The sequence below is a fragment of the Anabrus simplex genome, chromosome 3, assembly GCF_040414725.1.
Source record: "Anabrus simplex isolate iqAnaSimp1 chromosome 3, ASM4041472v1, whole genome shotgun sequence".
Lineage (NCBI taxonomy): Eukaryota > Metazoa > Arthropoda > Insecta > Orthoptera > Tettigoniidae > Anabrus > Anabrus simplex.
Window position 1 is genome coordinate 273,688,690 of NC_090267.1, and position 20,784 is coordinate 273,709,473.

The following is a 20,784-nucleotide window of genomic DNA, read 5'->3' on the forward strand; positions in this document are numbered from 1 at the left end:
AACTGTTCACCAAAGCTACCTCCAGCATCCAGAAGTACTATTTCCTCCCCCACTTCAGGCTTTTCACTACAAAACCGTAAAATGAGCAGTAGTGATCAGCACAATCGACCCCACCCCCTACATTACCGCTTTCACCACTATCTTCCACCTCAATTTCCACCTGTTCCTCACTCGAAATACCATTCTCAGATTCGGGAATACTAATGTCGCTATCAGAATCTGTCGAAAAATCATCGTCAATATTGCCACTGTCACATAACTGTTCGTAAATATCGTCAGGCTCCATGCCACAACTTGTGGACGCCATGTTGATAACGAAAGTAAACACAGCAGTGAGAGTGATGAACTATCTCCAAAGAAAACACAATTCAGCTTAAAGAAATTAACAGCTGATGGCAGTAGGTAACAGACAAATGCCAAGGCTGTATACTGCGTAAAGCTCGGCGCCATTTCTGCTCCAACATACGAAATATATAACCTTGAAATTGTGTCGGACTAAGTCCGACATAGGACGGGAACTGAAAATTAACGATGTCAGAGCGAGTCCGACGCTAGACCCCAAAGGGTAAAGAAGACTGGGATAGTTAATGCATTGGAGGGCTCGGAGGAAGACGTCGTGTGGGATACTACAATGGATGTAAACAGTGATCTATCTACTGGTAAGGTTTCCAGGGTTCCCAGCCAGAAAGTCAAACTAATTTCCCTAACATTTCCCAGACCAAAATATTGTACTTCCCTGACACAAATTTGGCATTTGTGCAATTTCTAACAGCTTCCTCCACCCCCATTAGTTGACCAACACACACCTGTACACAATATTTATTACTCATATAGGAAACACATTTTGAACAGTAAAGTACATACAATTTAATAATGAAAGAATTACTATTAAAATTACTAATGAACACACAATGTTGGTAATAATGCAAAAAAAAAAAAAAAAAAAAGCAGCAGAACAAAAAAATTACACACAATTTTTTCTAGTTTCAAGTAAGCATATTTTATTATTATTATTATTATTATTATTATTATTATTATCTGAAGTACGTTGGCGAGTAAAACAATCCTTGATTGGATTGTTTTTACACGTTTTATACCTACTTCTCTAAAAAAAAAATTTAAAAAAAAAACACCTATATTGGCCCGAGTTACAAGATATTAGCATCACTTAGTTATGATCTCGCCTGTTATATGAATGGCAACAACAGTGAATATTTCTTATCTGAAGTAAACTCGTTTCCTCATTCCGATGTGGTGCAGCTCTTTTTAGACAGGCCCCCAGTGGAAGGGAGTTACATGTACCATTTTACTGCATATCAACCTTCCTGACACTCATAAATCTCTGGCGATACGGTACTGGGAATCGAATTCAAGCTCCCAAGAATGGCAACTAATTATGCTAACCACTACGCTGGCAGACATTCTTAACTACAAAACACAGATGTACCACATGACTTCGACATGTTTTCATTGCATGGGTCGTACAGACAAAACTATTCACAAATTTGTGTGGTATCAGAGCTGCAGTAAGGCTTGTACCCGCTTCAAAGTGGAATCGTCGTTCTTCTCTGATGAATTGCGTGGGGGGAGGGGTGTCTTCTATGTGAGATTGATTATTTCTTCATCTCAAAAAGCCAGGGGGAGGGGGGGTCTATTACACGAGTAAATATGGATATTAGACATGTTTGCCAAATTACAAACTGGTTTGATAGAATGCAGTTTGGGTTTAGGAAATGATATTCCAGTGAGGCTCAACTAATAGGATTCCAGCTATAGTAGATATTTGATTCAGAAGTCAAATGGACTGTATCACAATTGACCTTTCTAATGCTTTTGATAGGGTACACCATGGGGAGACTATTGACGAAAACAAGGTCTATTGGATTAGACAAAAGAGTGATTGAATGGGTGGCTATATTTCTAGAAAATAGAACTCAGAGAATTAGAGAAGCTGAATCATTATTTGATCTTGCAATGATCAAGAGGAGGTCCCTACGGGACAGTATTACTGAACCTTCAATTTTTCTAATACAGATAAATGATGAGGAGGTAAAGTAGTAGTTGGAAGCAGTTCACGAATATTTTGAATTCTAAGGGCCGGTTTCATCAATGTGGGTTAAACCTTAACCCCGAGTTACACAGTTTTAACTCTGAGTTTGACTGTTCATTCCGTTTCATCAAGGAGGGTTATTTTTAACTCTAGGTTAAGACCGGAGTTAAGTTAACCCCTCCTTTCACCTGGGTTAAACTATTTATTCGAGGTTAAAAGCATAATGGCCACCGTAAATTATGCATTTGATGCAGAGTTGCTTTATTTAGATTTGTTAAACGGTGTTCCTAACAGAAATATATATAATAAGAAGGAAAGACTTTGAAAATCTATCTGAGGAACAATTTCTGAAGAGATAGACTTAAAAAACCGTCGTCAGTAAATTTGTCGATGAAGTTCGCGAGAGGTTAGAATACACAGCTGATCGAAACAAACTTGGGCTTGCGAACTAAACTAGAAACTACATTGACCGTAATAGTAGCAACAGCGGTAGTACACAATATTACTGTGGAGACCCGAGATGAACTTCCCCAACAGGACTTGACTCTGCATCAGTATCTCACAGGAAGGAGAAGGAATAGGAATGTTGGAACTGAGAATGACATCATTCTTCACATTAATAACGACAGCACTACAGTGGCATATAGGAATGCAATTGCACAACACCACTTCAATAATACAACACCTATGAACATTATACTGTGTATTGCGTAGTGATTATACAGAAATGCACTTTGAAATTAAACTGTATATTCACTTTCGTGTGTGTTATTGCTGTGAACACCAAAACACAACTCTTGGCACAGAGAAGCTAAAATTTGTATAAAACTGTTTTAGTTGTTTCGTAGATCGCACTGTAACGTGCGCAATATTATTAAATTCCCCTGTTATTCTTTCCCATCTACCACGGACCTGAGGAAGAAAATGAAATACCGCGCAAGAAATGAACAAAAGAACCACGCAAGAAGTGTGTTCATGATTTCTGATTTTTAGTCACTGCCTCCTTGATTATTAGGTTCAGCTGTTTCCTGCGAGGGTTAACGCGGTGTTAGTTAACCCTCTGCCGAAATAGCTTGGTGAAACGCGTGACTTGTAAGAATGAGTTAAAATATTAACCCTAAGTTAATAAACCCAGGGTTAGAGTATATTTAACCCACGTTGATGAAACCGGGCCTAATCGGTGACTTTAAGAACACTTTCTTCATGTTGGAGATAAGAAGATTCAAGAGACAAGAAGATACTTGCTTCTAACAGTTTCAGCAATAAGATGAGAACCATGAGCAAGGCACATCAGGTGAACTAATTTAGAGTAATGAACTTTTAGTCCAGCTCCTGCTTTAGCAATATATGGAGCAGTATATGGAGAAATAACAATACATTTTCACACCAAACTCCTTCTGGCCACAAGAAAGCTAACGTCTCATGAAAAATTTTGCAACAGTGGAATAATTTACTCGGTCAAGTATTTGTGTATTAAGAAGAAATGGTCTTCTGCCTGATTTTATAGCACCAACTACACCACTACACATGCATTGTCTTGCTGAATCTGTAGTTTCATCTGTATAAATCTATATTTTTTCATGCTTCACTTTATCCCAAATATTAAAAATTGCATCTTGAACACACTCCGACACCTAGTTTTTGCACAACGCTGATCGAGAGGTTTTTGTGGATGGCATTTTGTAACTTAACTACAGCACTGATCACACTCACCTTGTTAAACCGAAGTATGGATACCCTACTAACATACTGCAGGCTGCAGCAGGGTGACCTAACAGCTTACTTAGAACTCGAAGATTCACCCAGCACATGACAACATGCCGATACCTGATTGGATTGTTTAATCACAGGAAAAACTTGGCATGGTGCAGAATCCCAAGCTTCTCTCCTAATTTTAACTATGCAGTAAAATTTCACAAGATCCCAGGGCTTCCCCGTTTTACACACATATTGAAATCTTGTTTTTCTTTTACACATTCGACATCAGTGCTAACTGATAAATGATGGCTGGGAGTGAAATATACTCTTCTCAAATGTCAAGGGATAAAATATGGAATTTTAATCAATTAAAAATCACAAAATAAGCAAGCAAAACAGTTTTCCTGTGAAATAAGCATTTACTAACACTATCAAACATAATTAAAAATGCTTACAAGGTATGTCTTAAAATCATATCTTTCCGCTTACATTTGGAATTGTAGGAAAGAATATGCACTTTGCATAGAAGTCCAGCCTCTAGTGATAAATCTAAAACAGAGTATATCGAACTTACTTCAATGAACTCTGGTTGTATTGTTGTAGAGTGGATGCCTTCATTATGGAAGAACTCCTTAACTTTCTCAGCTATCTTCATGTACTCCGAAAGATTTCTGCACCTAAAAAAATTATTTAAACATTTGCTATAAATGTGATTGTTTACACCATCTTCAAACATAACAAATTGAAGATAATTTACCTGGATAATAGATTTTCCTAGATAATAGATTTATAGTGTACGTGTTGCCAGGAGTAAATGATAACTGCACTTATTCAACTTTAGGTAGTGAAAGTATGCATTACTTCATGAAAAGCTTTAGCATAATAAATAACTACAAGCCACGTGTCTAAGAAGATGGGAATTGTATATATTAATACCACAAACTAATAATTTGTGTAAAGTCCACGGATTTAGTACATTCATTTTGAAATCCTCTGCAAATAATTTATAATTCCAAATTCCAAAGTTCGTAACAGTAAATGAGTATGTAATGTTTCAATAATAAGATTATAGTCACTATTTATGTTTAACATTTGTCCTACCAGGAGATATTAATGCTGATTTGGAAAATTGACGAGACCAATGTGTCCAAATTATGTTTAATATTATTTGAGTTTAATTCTATGCTTTTGAAATAAATTTTCTTTAAAACCATATGTCAGTCTATTTCCATGTTTTTGTAACGATTTTACTTATTTGGGTAAGGTTATGTACTCCAAGCTCATCTTTTTAAGTGGAATAGTGGCACACAACATGTCTGAAAAACCTATGGTAAAACAGTAATTCTGCTTATCCCTTCCATCAGGTATTATTAATACAAACACTCCATATCTTGAGGAGTCTCATGTAACTATTGCCAAATGGATACACAAGGCAAAGGTAAAATATCTGGTGCCAAAACATGGCAGGGTTGAAATAATACTGGATATTGCAGTGTTATGTCTAGAGAGTACCATTATTTTCTCTTTGAGCGACTAGAGACATGCAGTATTAACAATTTGTTTTCTACAGTTTGAGTGACAATGTGCAACTAATTTAAGCACCAGTAAGCCTCACAACTTTGATTTGTTTCTTTGATAGTGAAAGCTAGACCCTGAATTATTTAAATGTTCATTTATGATAGAACTTGTTAGACCTTCCTGTTGAATTCAGTTTCATGGAGATGTAGAATTGCTAGTGGTTGATTCATTGGGATTGTATGGCATCCACTTCCTTTATCAACGATAATGGATATTGCGGATTTGAGAGAGATATTAGCTGACTATGGACGCCAGATGGAGGGTGAAACATGGCAACAAATAGCGAGTGTTGAACAGATGAACGGTAATCAGCAAGTGTTAAACCAAATAAACAATATTCAGGATGAACTCCAATGCAGTATTATAGAAAGAAGCCTGGACTGGGACACAGTGTTGGAGGAGGAGTGGTGGAAATACCAAAAAGTGGAAAGGAACCATATTTGCCCCTACCCGGCTACAGCTGGATAATAAAGGGAAATGATAATGATTATTATTATTATTATTATTATTATTATTATTATTATTATTATTATTATTATTATGAGGGAACTAAAACTTACACCCAGCACAAGAATTCTAGGGTGAATTAACAGCAAATTCACACAATAGATCCTTGAGGGAAGAAAGGCAAGTCTGTACCAATTAAGAGGGATGACTCTTGGAATTCCTGGACGAGGAACGTCAATGGAATTACTGGTCAAGTAATCGCAAGTATTATAACCCTCAGAGTCCCAACAAACCAAACTTTTCAAGGAATAGAAAAGGCAGGAAGGATCGATATCAAAGCCCACATCCAAGGAAGAAGCCTTATTCTGAGTTCAGGAATAATTGGAGGAGAAATTCAGTTACCGAGAGGCCCAATTTTCAAGGAACTCTGCAGAAGCATCATGAAAAGACTACCAAGTATCTGGACAAGCTTTGCCAAGCAGGCATGGTCACAAGTCTAGGAGGCACAAGTACTATATCTATTGCAGCTTGAAGCGCAAGTTCATTGCTTGTAATCTCAACACGACTTGGAAGCCATGCGAAGGTGCCAGCATCGCACAGCCTGGCTATAGAAGTTTGTGAATCTGCTGCACCAACCCAACAGGCCTTATGGAAAACGTGCATCAATAGACTGCAGAGAACTTAATGAGTCAGTACATAAGAGAAAGTGGCCTCTTTTGTTACACAGCACAAACTGCAGAGCTTCTAAGATAGCAAAAAGCTCCACAGTATACACGCTACAGACACAGGAAGTGAGATTCTGGTGCTGATATAATCGGAGACAAACGATCATCCAACATTCTCCCCTATCTTAAAACCGTCCATGAACACAAGTCGTGCATCCGGATACTACAAGTGATGAATTGTGTTTATTAAATAAACATAATACATTCATAGCTGAATATCAAATAATGACCAAAACATGTATTATAAAGATTATTATATAGATGTAATTACAATTTGTTAAATAATGAACGGTGGAAAATATACGCTATTCCATTTAAAGGAATACTGGTAATTATTGCATAAAATGAATTTCATTATAAACCCTGTATTGTCATACGTATACTTAAAAGGTATGGTCGAATGTTCCTCCTTTACAATACTAAACAAAATAATTTATTTTACTATATAAATAACATTTAAAAAATAACAGAACATGTTTCATCTATCTTGTAGACATCATCAGCTGAAAAATTTTATTGAACCATCTCATGTGTTCAATTTTCACTTTTAACGGTATTCAAATGTTGTGCTCAGAACATTCTAGCATATTCTTCAACATTTTAAATGATGCATTTGGCAGTCTGAATTATTTTTAATGTGTTTTTGTCCTTGTCCTTTGTGCTTAATCTTTAAACTTTTCGGCTGATGATGTCTACAAGATAGATGAAACATGTTCCGTTATTTTTAAAATGTTATTTAAATATTAAATTTTTTAAAAATTTAGTATTGTAAAGGTGGAACATTTGACCATACCTTTTAAGTATACTGGTAATTATTTTATCCAGATAATGGTGAACAAAGTCCTGGAAATATCTCCGATGAATAGTCATCCGTGTTCACCTTAGGTCCACAGAGTAGATCTAGACAAATATCCAGTTGCGGAACTAGCCATAGAGGTTCATTGCCAGGGGTCCACCCAAATCACAACACAAGCTATAAATTCAAATCCTGATCGGTCGCGTCGCATTCAGTCTGTTTTTGTACCTGTGATGGTATTGGGTATTAAAGAAGCATTGATAGCCTGGATGTTGCAGAATTTCATGAATTTTAACAGGTTATGTGAGAAGTATCGCTGCAGTCTTTTTTGTAAAGGTGGAGATCACGATTCAGTCAGTTGGCTGGGAATTGGGTTAGTACAGACAGCTCCGGTTGCCAGCCGAACTCCACTATGGTGAATGCGGTCTAAAAAGTTTGACGCAGATCTTGACGCTGAACCATAGGCCACACTGCCATAGTCTATATGGGAAATAGCCATAGCTATGTAAAAACATAGGAGCACCTGTAACTCTCTTCATGTAGACAACCTTCAACTGATGGCTGCCACGTTAGTCTGTTATTAAAATGGAGACCCAAAAACCTGCAGGGGTCTACCAAGCAGAGCTGTGGTTCGGGATGCACAACTCTGTATCGACAGAAGTGTACACCTGAGGTTTTCGCCACTGAAAATCGCAAACCATATTGTAGGGCTCATCTGACGAGTCCATTAACAGCCCCAATAAACAAAGCAAGTACATAGCATGCACATGCATACATGTGGAAGTGCAATTTTATTTTAAAAGGACAACAACCTGAGCATAATCCTATTTACTTAATTCCAGCTATACCCAAGGTACAATTCGCACTCCGCTAAGCTGCTCCACTGCAGTGTGTTGCAGCCCTCTGCGCCACGATCTTCTACCGCTAGTGGCTTAGTTACTAATTTTCAATTGTTGCCAATTGACTCACCCCAGCATTGATTTCTTTACAGCATATATGCAGCACAAAGCAAGGCATAAGGGGTCAGACTTTGTTCAGCTGCATGTATATGTACATTTATCACCACATCTTGCCATACCAAAGCAGTTGATGTAGCACTCAACGAAACCTGCCGCATTATTACTGGATGTTTGAGACCTACACCTTTGGAAAAAGTGTATTGCAGGGATAGCACCTCCCGATATTCGCCGTGAAGTGGCAGCCAAGAAAGAAAAGAGAAAGGTGTTGACATCGGAAGCCCACCCTTTGTTTGGATATGAGCCACCACGCCAGCGTCTTAAGTCTAGGAAAAGCTTCTTGAGAGTAACCGAAACACTTGCAGGAACAGTGCAGCAAGCAAGAATTCAAGAATGGCGCGTCAGAAGTCAACATACGAGGATCAGTCAATGGATGACCCCAAAAGAGGAACTCCCTCCTGGCCATGTCACAGATTGGGTGAATTGGAGAGCACTGAACAGACTGCGCTCTGGTGTTACGCGGTGCAGGGTAAACCAGAAGAAATGGGGTTTCGAAGTGGACAGTACCTTGTGTGTATGTGGAGAAGAGCAGACCACAGCCCATTTGCTGCAATACAGTTCATGCCCATTCAGCTGCACAACAGAAGACCTGGTTAAAGCAAAGCCAAATGCACTTGGTGTTGCAAGGTTTTGGGCTCACATAGTTTAATGTGGCTCTTCGCCATTGGAGTATTTATATTATGTTTTATGTTTTTCCTTATCTTTAATTTTAAACTTATGTATGCTTCTGACACGATATAAATAAATAAATAAATAAATATCACCACATGTTTGTTTACAGCATAAATGCCAAGAAAAGCAAGGCGGGGGGGGGGGGGAATTCAGGCTTGAGAGAGAGAGAGAGAGCGGTTTGGTTACAACATATGGGGTGAGACTTTGCTCAGGAGTTTTTATTACACAGTGCTTGGTAATGACATCTATCACTCTGGGAGTGATGACATATTCCATGAAATTCAGTCAATGGCACTAGTATTTGCCATGGGAGGTTATGAAAAATGTTGAACAATTTACTATATTACATTATAAAAGTAAATAAGGGGCAGTCTGGTGCATCTCCAGCATTTGAACCGAAAGTTTCACTCTTTTACAAGTAATAAGAGATGAGATTTACATCATTTACATTTTTCAATAAAGTCGTTATGCTGCTGGGCCCTTACCCAAGTTTTGCTGTACTCAAAATCTTGGACCACATGATGTTCAGAGCATGGGTACTATATTTTTATATACACATTCTGTCCTGATCATGAATTCATGGGCGATAATCAGAAAGCATCTCCCAGTAAAAGTAGTTTCCCAAATACAGAAGATCGCCGAGTAGGAACCGAATGCGGTACAAAGATGGACCCCGAGAGCATTGAACATTGCGACTTTCAACCAGACATTTGATCATGAATGGGTGATAAGTCATATAGGGGCTGGTCAAATCGATAGTGCATTATGCATACTACAAGAGTGTCTTCTAACTAATGAAGTTAAGCCACCCTGTAACATGAAATGCAAACCTTGGGTTGATAGAGAATGCTATATAGCAAGAAATAAGGTTCTCCATGTGCTACATACTTTCAGGAAGTCACCACACTAAAAAAAATGAATTTGCACAAAGGATGGAACAGCGACTAATTGAAGAAGCAGAAAATAAACCTTATAGAATACTTAACATCAAGAACACCACAATGACAGCTCACATCCCTATGGAAACCTAGGAGGCTCATTATTCTGAACTGCTAAGAAAAACGAAACTCGCCCAACATGATTCAGCAAGAAATTGACCTAAAACTGTGACATAATTGGACATAACAGAATCAGAAGTATGGTCAGCTGTACAGAAAAGCAAATCCCGCAAAGCTGCCGGTCCAGATAATATTACAAATAAACTAATCAAGGAGGCCCTCCCGTACACCGTCAGCATGTGGATAACACTATGTAACAAATGTACAGAACTCTGAATGATCCCTCTGGAGAAGATCAATGGTAAAGGTGTTATGTAAAGGTAAAGGACCTCAGAGCTCTCCTGACTCGTACAGAGGGTTTGTGCTAAAATATGCAGCCTTTAAGATGCTATCCAATCTAATTGGGAACAGGATCTTTGACCGGTTGATGGAAATCATGCCAATGGAACAATATGGGGTCATACCAGGGAGATTTACAACATAAGCAGTGCACCGTGTACTCGAGTATATTGGAGATTCAATAAGGAAACCAAAAGGGCATGCTTTCGCTGTAATCATCTACTATCAACTACACAAAGGTGTTTCATGGAGTAAACCATAACATTCTCATAGAGAAGCTCGGAGCAGCTTTAGGACTTGAATATCATTATTGCCTGCAGTTAATAATCAACGTCATGGAAGGGAATGTAATAAACATCAGTGATGGTCTTCTTCAGTCAAAAGACGACATACAAACAAATGGCATGCTACAAGGTGACCCCCTGAGCCCATGATGTTTAATATGATCGCATATGACGTAGTACAAAAAGCAGTACCTGGAGATGAGAATATGTACTTATATGCAGATGATATGGTTATACTGAGCAACAGCAAGAGCGCATTACAGGAAGCTCTTAACAGACTAGTGGAATGGTCTCAAAAGAATGATATGCACATAAACCAGAGTAAGACAAAGGTCATGAAGTTCCAGAAAGGACGGATCTATTGTTTAAACTACATCTGATGAAAAGGAATACCTATTCATGTTACACCGAGCTCGATAGCTGCAGTCGCTTAAGTGCGGCCAGTATCCAGTATTCGGGAGATAGTAGGTTCGAACCCCACTGTCGGCAGCCCTGAAAATGGTTTTCCGGGGTTTCCCATTTTCACACCAGGCAAATGCTGGGGCTGTACCTTAATTAAGGCCATGGCCGCTTCCTTCCCACTCCTAGCCCTTCCCTGTCCCATCGTCACCATTGTTCACTATACCATCTGTTCAACTACACACAAACACTTCCTCTTCCCATTATGCCAAAGGTGAAACCTTGTATTGACAGTGAATTTCTCTATTTTTAAAATCGTAATTACACATTGTGTTCAATATTAAATATTACTAGCAGTTTCCTGCTGGCTCCACCTGCAATGTACAAAGTATGGTGTTGTTCGTTACTATTCTCACGGATGTATTTGCAAAGTTTCGAGTTAACGAAATAAAGCATATGATCTGCTGTGGTAACAGAATGTAATATTATGTCAACAAAACACTTGAAAATACATAAAACATCATGGAACAACACTACGCGCCAAACTGTTAAAAAGCCTTTCAAAGATCTTCGTCATGGAGACAAATGTACTCATAACTTTTCTCAGAATCTACCAATTTAAGTAGTTATTACCTCAAAAGAAAGCACTTGATCCACGAGCGTTTTTAGACCAAAACGAACTGCATACCTCAATTAGAACGAAAAATACAATTGCATCGATGAGAAAAAATACTGAAGAAATGAGACGCCAAATTGAATGTGCACTCATATCTTTCCTCAGAATCAATCAATTTGAACAGTTAAGAGCTGAAATGAGGAGCTGAAATGAAAGAGCTTGATCCACTGAGTGTTTTTAGACCAAAACGAACTGTGTACCTCAATTAGAACGAAAAATACAATTGCATCGATGAGAAAAAATATTGAAGAAATGAGACGTCAAACTGAATGTGCACTCATATCTTTCCTCAGAATCAATCAATTTGAACAGGTAAGAGCTGAAATGAGGAGCTGTAATGAAAGAGCTTGATCCACTGAGTGTTCTTAGGCCAAAACGAGGAGGAGGAGGAGGAGGAGGAGGAGGAGGTTCTGACCCCTCACAAAAACATGTAAAGAAATGGTGAGGAAAAGAACCTGTGGTAACCAGCTGAAGTCTCTTTAGATTGCCACATGCAACTCCTATACTGCAAAGTCTGTGAGGAGATTCTACCGGTAAAACCAATTTGTTATGTAATGTTTTGCCTATAAACAGGCCAACAATATGTTCTTTCTACAGGACACCAGGACACATCCATGTCATCTTCTGGGTTCTGAAAGGCAAGCTAAGTACACTTTTGTATCCAAAGTAATTAAATGAAAGTAAGATGCCTCGAAGTAAGATTGGAATATACACTAATGCCAAAGCACAACTTCTATCTATGTGAAAGGACTAAGCTGAACACACAGAATGAAGTCAAATAAACATCACATTTTCAAATCAAATCACATTTTCATATAATGCCACCTACACATAAAATCTGTCAATGAAATAGTACATAAAAGCTTTGCATAATCACTATTCCTTCACAATATCACACAGTAAATACCTTATATGAGCAGATGCTATAATCCTATCTCCTGCTAGTTGCCAGACATGAAACTCGTGAACTGCCAAGACACCATCCACTTTGTCGAGAAGCCGCCGTTGGATAGCATCTACTTGAATGTGTGTGGGCACTGTCTGCAGTAAAATTAGAGCAGATTCTTGCAGCAGAGGCCACACAGACCGAAGGATCAATAATACTAGAAGCAAGCTAAGAGCTGGGTCAATGTAGAGCCTATACTTCCAATCAGTGAAATATACCACCTGCAAAAAGAAACATTCCAAGTATTACAGCAGACCATCTAATATTCCATCACTTGCAGGTTCAGGACATTGTTGTTACACTAAAATAGGTCACAAAATCCAAGTACAAACAAAAAACTTTATTATAGCACACAAAGGAATATAACATACCAGTAGTTTTACAGTAACTAAAACAAAACTTCACACAATAAAAGTAAGTTACATACTTAAAAATGTTTTTTTCATGTGTTAATGAAATTAACACACACACAAAAAAAAAAGTATACAGTTTCGTATGCCTACAGGCCATTACATCAACCAAACCAAACCCCATGGCACAACAGCCCTAAAGGGCCTTGGCCTACCAAGCAACCGCTGCTCAGCCCAAAGGCCTGCTGATTACGAGGTGTCGTGTGGTCAGCACGATGAAATCCTCACGGCCGTTGTTTTTGACTCACTAGACCGGGGCCGCCATCTCACATCAGATAACTCACCAATTATAATCACGTAGGCTGAGGGGACCTCGAACCAGCCCTCAGATCCAGGTAAAAATCCATGACCTAGCCAGGAATTGAACCCGGAGGCCTCCGGGTAAGAGGCAGGCACGCTACCCCTATACTGCATTACCATTACATGAAGTTTGATAAAATATTGAAACAAAGTACAGTATCTAAAATAATTGCTTTATAGAAATGAGTTCACTTGAAAAGTCTGTAACACTCTTTTGTTTCAAATTAGACATTGATTTTGTGGATGCATCGACCTAATTCTTTACCCACAGCATTCACATGGGTGTTCCCGCTGGATGCTGTTCAATGAATTTCAGCACAACCTCAAACGTCTCCTTGGCAGCAGAATGACTCACCTTTTTGTTTTCTCATAAGTTGGGAGAAGATCAAGTTTGGTTGGCTTCAGAAGAAATGTAGGAACATGTGAAGCAACCCTGACTTTACATCTTATCTTAGAGGATAGAATTAAGGACAAGCTCATGCATATAGCATTCGTAGATCTAGAAAAAGCATTCAGTAATACTGATTGGACCGAGCTATTTGAGATTCTGAAGGTGAACGGAATCAAATACTGAGAAAGAAGGATTATCTACAATATGTACAAAAATCGGCCTGCAGTGGTAAGAATTGAGGGCTATGAAAAAGAAGCAGCAATCCAGAAAAGAGTAAAGCAAGGCTGCAGTGTGCCCCTCTCCTTTTTAGTGTTTATACCGAAAGAGATATTGTACAAGATGTACTATACCCCTATATTAACGTATGCATCCGAGACTTGGACTTTGACAGCAAGAAATGAGAGTAAAATTCAGGCCAGTGAGATGAAGTTCTTGATGAGTATGATAAGGAAGACAAGGAGGCAGAATAAGAAATGTTAAGGTCAGAAAAGAGATAGATAGGAGTAGAAAAACTGAATGATAGGATGGAGAAGAATAAATTGAGATGGTCTGGACATGTTATAAGGATGGAGGAGGGAATATACCAAAACAAGTATTAGAGGCTAAGATAGAAGGAAAGAGGGCAAGAGGGAGGCCCAGAGCAAGATGGATAGACTCCGTCAAGAAGAGTATAAGAAAAAGACGACTAGACTGGAATAAAATTACTTAAGAGGCGTGGTGGAAGGAGAGGCAATGGTGGAGAAGTGCCATCAACACGGCTGGCAGGAGCTGGACAAGAGGAAATGAAAATGATGATAATTATGATGATGAGGAGGAGGAGCAGGAGGAGGAAGAGGAGGAGGAGGAGATGGTCTGTACTGACCAAGCTCGTATGAATACTATGGATAATAGTTGGGTCCGCCCTGTCAATATATTCTCAAATTTCTAAGTTTATACAATTATTTTGACTCGTACATGTTTCAGCAGACACCACTCCCTTCATCAGTGACTTCTACATATCACAAAACAAAACTTCCCATAAACTAGTATCTAACAACTTACACTTATACTGAAAACACAGGGGTCAAAAATTACCGGGCGCCCAGTCACCATGGCGCCTGAAACTTTTAATCTAGCGCCTGAATTTTCAAATTCGGTTTTGAAAATTTATTTTCCGAAATCTGGAGTTCCCTTACATGTACGTCCCCACCACTCAGTAAAGTAACAAGTCGTAACTTATGGTGTTTCGCTTATTTACTGTAGCTTATATATTCTATCTGCAATAAACATTTTCACTGCTTCTGTCAGTCTTGGAATTCTGTAATTGGTGATTCATACCTTGGAGCTTGACGTTTCAGTTCTGCGCGAGAGTTGCCTAGCGGTCATGAGACATTATTGTAACCCGTCAAACAAATAGCCTTTCATGTGCACATATAACAAATCGAGTTCCAATACAGATGATCAGTTACTGGTAGCCGAGTACAAGATCAGACCAGAGTTATGGAGAAATGTAGAGAACTACTACGTTAAATAATTCCACAAACACCACATTACTGCCTTCCTTCCTGTGACTAGCCAACTTCCGTCTAGTGACTGACACTCAGGAGCAGTCATCGGCTATATTCATTGTTACTCGGCTCAGAGCGGAATGCATCATGTCGTCGCAAGTTCCACTCACTTTTGATTCTTTAAGAATGTAGGAATGAAATGATTAATTAAGCTCGTGTATTATTGAATTATAAGAGAGTCATGAATAACTTTGTGTGCTCAGTATGTTCTACCGGCACATCCTTTAATTATAGAAAAGACTAACTTTTTTTTCTTGTAGTGTATGCTTTCCTGAAGATCCCGTGCAAAAATATGCTTTCTCTCGATCTGTAGCTTGCGGTAGTCAGATGAACTTTCTTAAAACGAGGACGTGATTTTCTTTTGCTGAGAATTTTGGAGAGAAATTATTAATTAAGCTAGTGTATTATTTAATTCTAAAGTAGTCGTGAGTAACTTGGTGTGCTCAATATGTGTTATACACGCTTTATTTCTAGAAAATTGAATCGTCATTTTAAGATGAAACATTCGAGTGAAGTAGTGATATTTACATGTGACTTCTACATCTACAATATTATATGGACTTCCATCAGAACAATATGATAATGTGAATTTTTGTAAGCAGATGTATGCTTTTTATAACAATATTACCCACTCATTTTCTTTTTAGGATGTTAGAAATAATGCATGTGTATGAACTAGCATTAAAACGGATTATAAACTGGGTATGCAGTAGCATTGTGAGCATTTAATTATATCACTGAGCCTATAATTCTATTCACAATACACCACAATACACTGAGCTTGAGGAAAGTGAAAATCCTTAGTTTTGAAAGGCTCAAGCAGAGGGAGGGTGTGTATAAATATCCTGCCACGACGATGATGCACAAACTTAGCCGATAACGGCTCCTGAATGTCAGGCGCTAGAATTAAAGTTACCAGCCGTTCCTAAACTATTGCCGCCAAAGCAGTGCTGATAAATTCCTGTGGAATTCATTCTTTGCATTTAAAACATACGGACTGATGTGTTTATCAATTCTTGTACTTTCACTGAACATTATTTATACTTTTAATTTAATTACAGCATCTTTGTATTCAACTGTTTGCACTTTAGAAATACGGTTGTTTTCATTCCTGTGCGGTGGTGAAAAATTTGCAACGTTGCATCAGATATCGAAGCCTGCGAACTCGGAAGCCACTTAACGCTGGTGATTTATTGTAGTCTATTATGTGTTTTACGTTTGTATTAAACTTGAGAAAATTAGCAAAATGAAACTAACAAAGCTGCACAAATTGACTGATGCAAGTAAAAACCAGTGTTCTCTTTCAGATTTCTTCGTAAGTAGACCCGTAAATGTAACACAAAGTGATACAGAAGCGAGGGAATGTGAGAAAACACTTGATGGAAGTGCCAATTGTAGTGTTCAGGACGACAATAACCAGTGTTTTTTTTTTTTTTGCTTTACGTCGCACCAACACAGATAGGCCCTATGACGACGATGGGACAGGAAAGGCCTAGGAATGGGAAGGATGTGGCCATGGCCTTAATTAAGGTACAGCCCAAGCACTTGCCTGGTGTGAAAATGGAAAACCACGGAAAACCATCTTCGGGGCTGCCGACAATGGGGTTCGAACCCACTATCTCCCGGACGCGAACACTCAGCTGCGCGCCCCTAACCGCATGGCCAACTCGCCCGGTAGTGTGAAATTTTTGGTGTTCAAGACAATGATAAGTCAAACATTAAAAATATGTCGAAATTTCAATTGTCAGGCAAACTGAAATTTCAGCAATCGTGGTTTGAATTACTGCCGTGGCTGCGCTATGAAGAAGGAATTGCGAAGTGTGAATTGTGCAGTAAATTTCCTAGTATTGCTGACCAAAATTCTAAAGTTGTATCCGGACTTTCAGGACCATTTAAACTGGAAACTTTTAAAAAACATGAAAAATCCGATCCTCACTCGAAGTGTCAAGAGGCTGAAAGTTTCAAGAAAAATTCCGAATGTGCACCTTTAGCTAAGTGCGTAAAGAAAATGGTTGCTAATATATTACAGCGTATGAATGCATTGTTCACGGCACCTTATCATATTGCTAAAAACAGACCCTACACTCATTCTGAAGGTTTGGTTGCATTGTTAAACAAGTTGAATGTTTCAGATTCAGAGAAGTATGTGAATGATAAACAATGCAGAGAATTTATTTCATACACTGTCTCAGATCTTTGTGAAGATTTGATATGTGAAATTAAGGAAAGTTCATGTCAGTATCTTACTCGATGGATCAACAGATAAATCTGATGATGAGGAGCTCATACTTCACATTTGTTTTTTGAAAAGAAAATAAGGTGAAGGAGACATTTCTTTCTATATTGTCATTGGAGGATGCAACAAGTGATGGCTGTATGGAAGCTCTAGAAACAGAATTGCTTCAATTAGGGCTCAGAGAATTCTTCACAGGTACAAAACTAATAGGTATAGGAACTGATGGAGCGCCGTGTATGATTGGTGTTCATAATAGTTTGGTAACAAAAAATCTGAAAAAATTGAGAACTTGGTAAACGTTCATTGTGCTACACACCAACTCACCGTTCTTCACTCACTGAAAAATGTGAAACTTAAAATCAATGATGAAACTGATTCTACACTCAGGAAATGATTTAAGTTTTATCGACATTCGCCAAAACGACTTCACGAACTGAAGAAAATTTTGGAATTGCTGGAATGTGAAATATCTGAATTGCAGTACTTACACCAACTTAGATGGTAGCAAGCAAATTAAATGCTTTGCATGCAGTTGATAAAAGTATGGGAATGCCTAGTTGTGCATTTAGAGAATATTTCTGAAAGGAAAGGTGAAGAAGGAATCACGGCTAAAGGTCTTCTAAAGAAGATCAAGGACTTCAAATTTGTCATCACAATTCTCTTTTTGTATGATTATCTGAGTATATTCAAAAGACTTTCACTTGTTCTGATTTTAAGTCAGATAAGTGTGCATGTAAATAATGCAATTAATTCACTGCAGCAACTTCAGAACATCAAGGGCCCAATGGAAGAAAAGTTTGTTTCTGCTACAACACTTTCAAGAGTTTTCAGTGGAATACAGTTATCAGGTGTGTTGGATAAGAATTTCACGAACGACAGGGAACATATTTTGGCAAGTGGGTTTAACTTTCTGAAAGACACATTTCTTCAAACTGAGGATATTCAAAGTGCCACTGGTGTTTTTGACATATTCCTGGCCATCAGCAAAACAATTTGAAAATTATGGCAACAGTGAAATAAAGCTTCTTGCCACCCATTTTTCAAAAGACCTACAAATTGAGAACAACACAGAAGACATACTGAGTGAGTGGTACGAGTTCAAAGTAGTCGGGAAAGGTCTTCCACTGAATGATCTACCTGAAAAATTGCGGACTATGAAAGGACGATTTCTGATTTTAGGTAAGCTCCTCAGTATAGTGGCAAAAATTCTTGTATCGACCTCATCATGTGAGCGAGGGTTCAGCACAATGAATATTATTAAACACAAACTGCAAACCAAGCTTGCTGTGAAGAACTTAAGTGATCTCATGATGATATCTTTGAATGGACCATCTATAAAGGACTTTGATACAAAACAAATGTATTGATCGTTGGTATTTTGGTGGGAAATCAAACAGGCACATGTAGCGTAATTTCAAAAGACTTGGGACTATTTGGGTTAGTATTTCTTAAAATATATGTTTCTATTCCATTCTTATATGAATTGATAGACTAGACTATTTAAGGACACATTTCAAAAACAATACATAGCTTTATCCTAATCCAGACGTGCCAACTTTCAAAAGTGAAAAATCAGGAGAAACTTTGCAGCGAATCGCGACGTATTACAACACATCACTGATGGCAGAACATGTACAAATTCATTTTAATTCAATACATTAACAATTCTATTTGCCCATATATATTTTTTTCATCATTTACACGTGAATACAAAATACTGGACATACCTGAACTGTAGGAACATGTGACTTCTCATCCTTCAACATGGTAATCACATTACGACTAATTGTTGTTCGACACACCAGTAGCTGACTTAGCCCTCGTCAGAAACTCGGAACTAAATTTTTGCTCAAAGCACTTGCCTTGCTGAACTGATTTCAAGGTTAAAAGTTTCTCCAAAGTTTGTTCAGACAGCAAGGATCTGAACAGTGTTTTTGTCTTTGTGACTCTGCTAAAAATGCTTTCACATTCTGCATTGCTATGTGCAATTGATAAAATAGCAAGCATCACCTTAGAGAGTCTGTCATATTTAAGTACACCATCAGCTGATTTCATCTGACCTACCAATGCCCATTGAACATCAGTTCTTCCTTCCTTTCTTCGAGCTGAAAGTTACAGAACTAGGAGTGCAGAATATCAGTTTCTTATCCAAATGTTCCGTTCCACTAGTCAAAATGCTCGGACACTTGTTAATGAAAAATCCAAGGCTAGAAAAAGATGCCTTACTTATAGCAGAAATATTTGCAACTTCTGCATTAATTAAAACATCTTTGAATGGAAATTTGTGTACCATGTAGTCACACGATGAAGAGAAGCACTTTCTAACAGACAAAGAATATGCACTTTTCCTCAGACTTCAAGGTGTTCACTAAAACAAACACAGAGTTCCCTATCATCAGATCACAATCATCCTTTTGATTTGCTGGAGTATGATAATCTACATCAAGGAGAGAGGAGGATCTTTCAATAACGTCTGGTTTCACAAACCTTGCCATCACATTCTTCAATAGTTCCTCCAAAACTGACCTCAATAAGTGGATGTGCGGCATACTTGACTGAAGAGCTATGTTTGGATTCTCAAAGATATCCATAAAACTTGAGAGAAAAAGGCAAAAAGATTTATGTAAAATTGATGAAAGGAACATGAAAAGTCATTTTTTTTTTTTAAAAGTGAAACTGATAACTGCGTTTTCCTTTTAACTCAGGAGTGAGGTGAAATGTTACGACAATCCTTAACGTTTTCAGACAAACAAGACACATCTGCACTTAAACTGTGCTTAGGAATTTTGTAAGTCTTCAAAGTTCCCATCTGAGAATCCTTACTCACAATTTCGCTCCTGAATAATGTAACGAAAGGGTCCCACTGAAGCAAAATCCTATCTAAACACTTTCTTAGTGATAACCATCGAGTAGGCACATGCTTCAGAATTTTCCTGATCTCTGTATTGTGTAAAGTCTGAAATTCTCTGAACTTTTTTCCTCTTTGCACTCCTTTCCAGATAATAAAATGTATCAATTATACTTTCATCTACATTTACGGGCAAGCACGCCGCACCCTTCTCGGCAGCAAGATTAATTAGGCAACAAGAGCAGCCTACGATGAATATGTCACTATTTTCCCGCTTCAAACATCTTGCCACATCATTCTTTAATCCTACCATTACTGGAGCATTATCAGCACCAAGAGCTAGGCAGTTTTTTAATGGAATGCAGAATTCCCGAAAAGTTGAGAGCAAAAGATTGGCAATGTTAGCTCCAGTAGCATCCCCTTCTAAA

At 38.2% G+C, this 20,784-nt stretch overlaps 1 protein-coding gene across 6 annotated transcripts in view; it reads right to left on the bottom strand.

The window, feature by feature from the left end:
• ZnT63C (zinc transporter 63C) overlaps nt 1-20,784 on the bottom strand; it is a 482,994-nt gene that overhangs the window by 127,613 nt on the left and 334,597 nt on the right. For all 6 annotated transcript variants that reach the window (XM_068226668.1, XM_067144352.2, XM_067144351.2 and 3 more), the window contains 2 exons: nt 12,586-12,845; nt 4,323-4,425 (listed from right to left, as the gene is read on the bottom strand). In XM_068226668.1, coding sequence (XP_068082769.1) covers nt 4,323-4,425; nt 12,586-12,845 — 363 coding nt within the window. The remainder of the gene's footprint in view (nt 1-4,322; nt 4,426-12,585; nt 12,846-20,784) is intronic.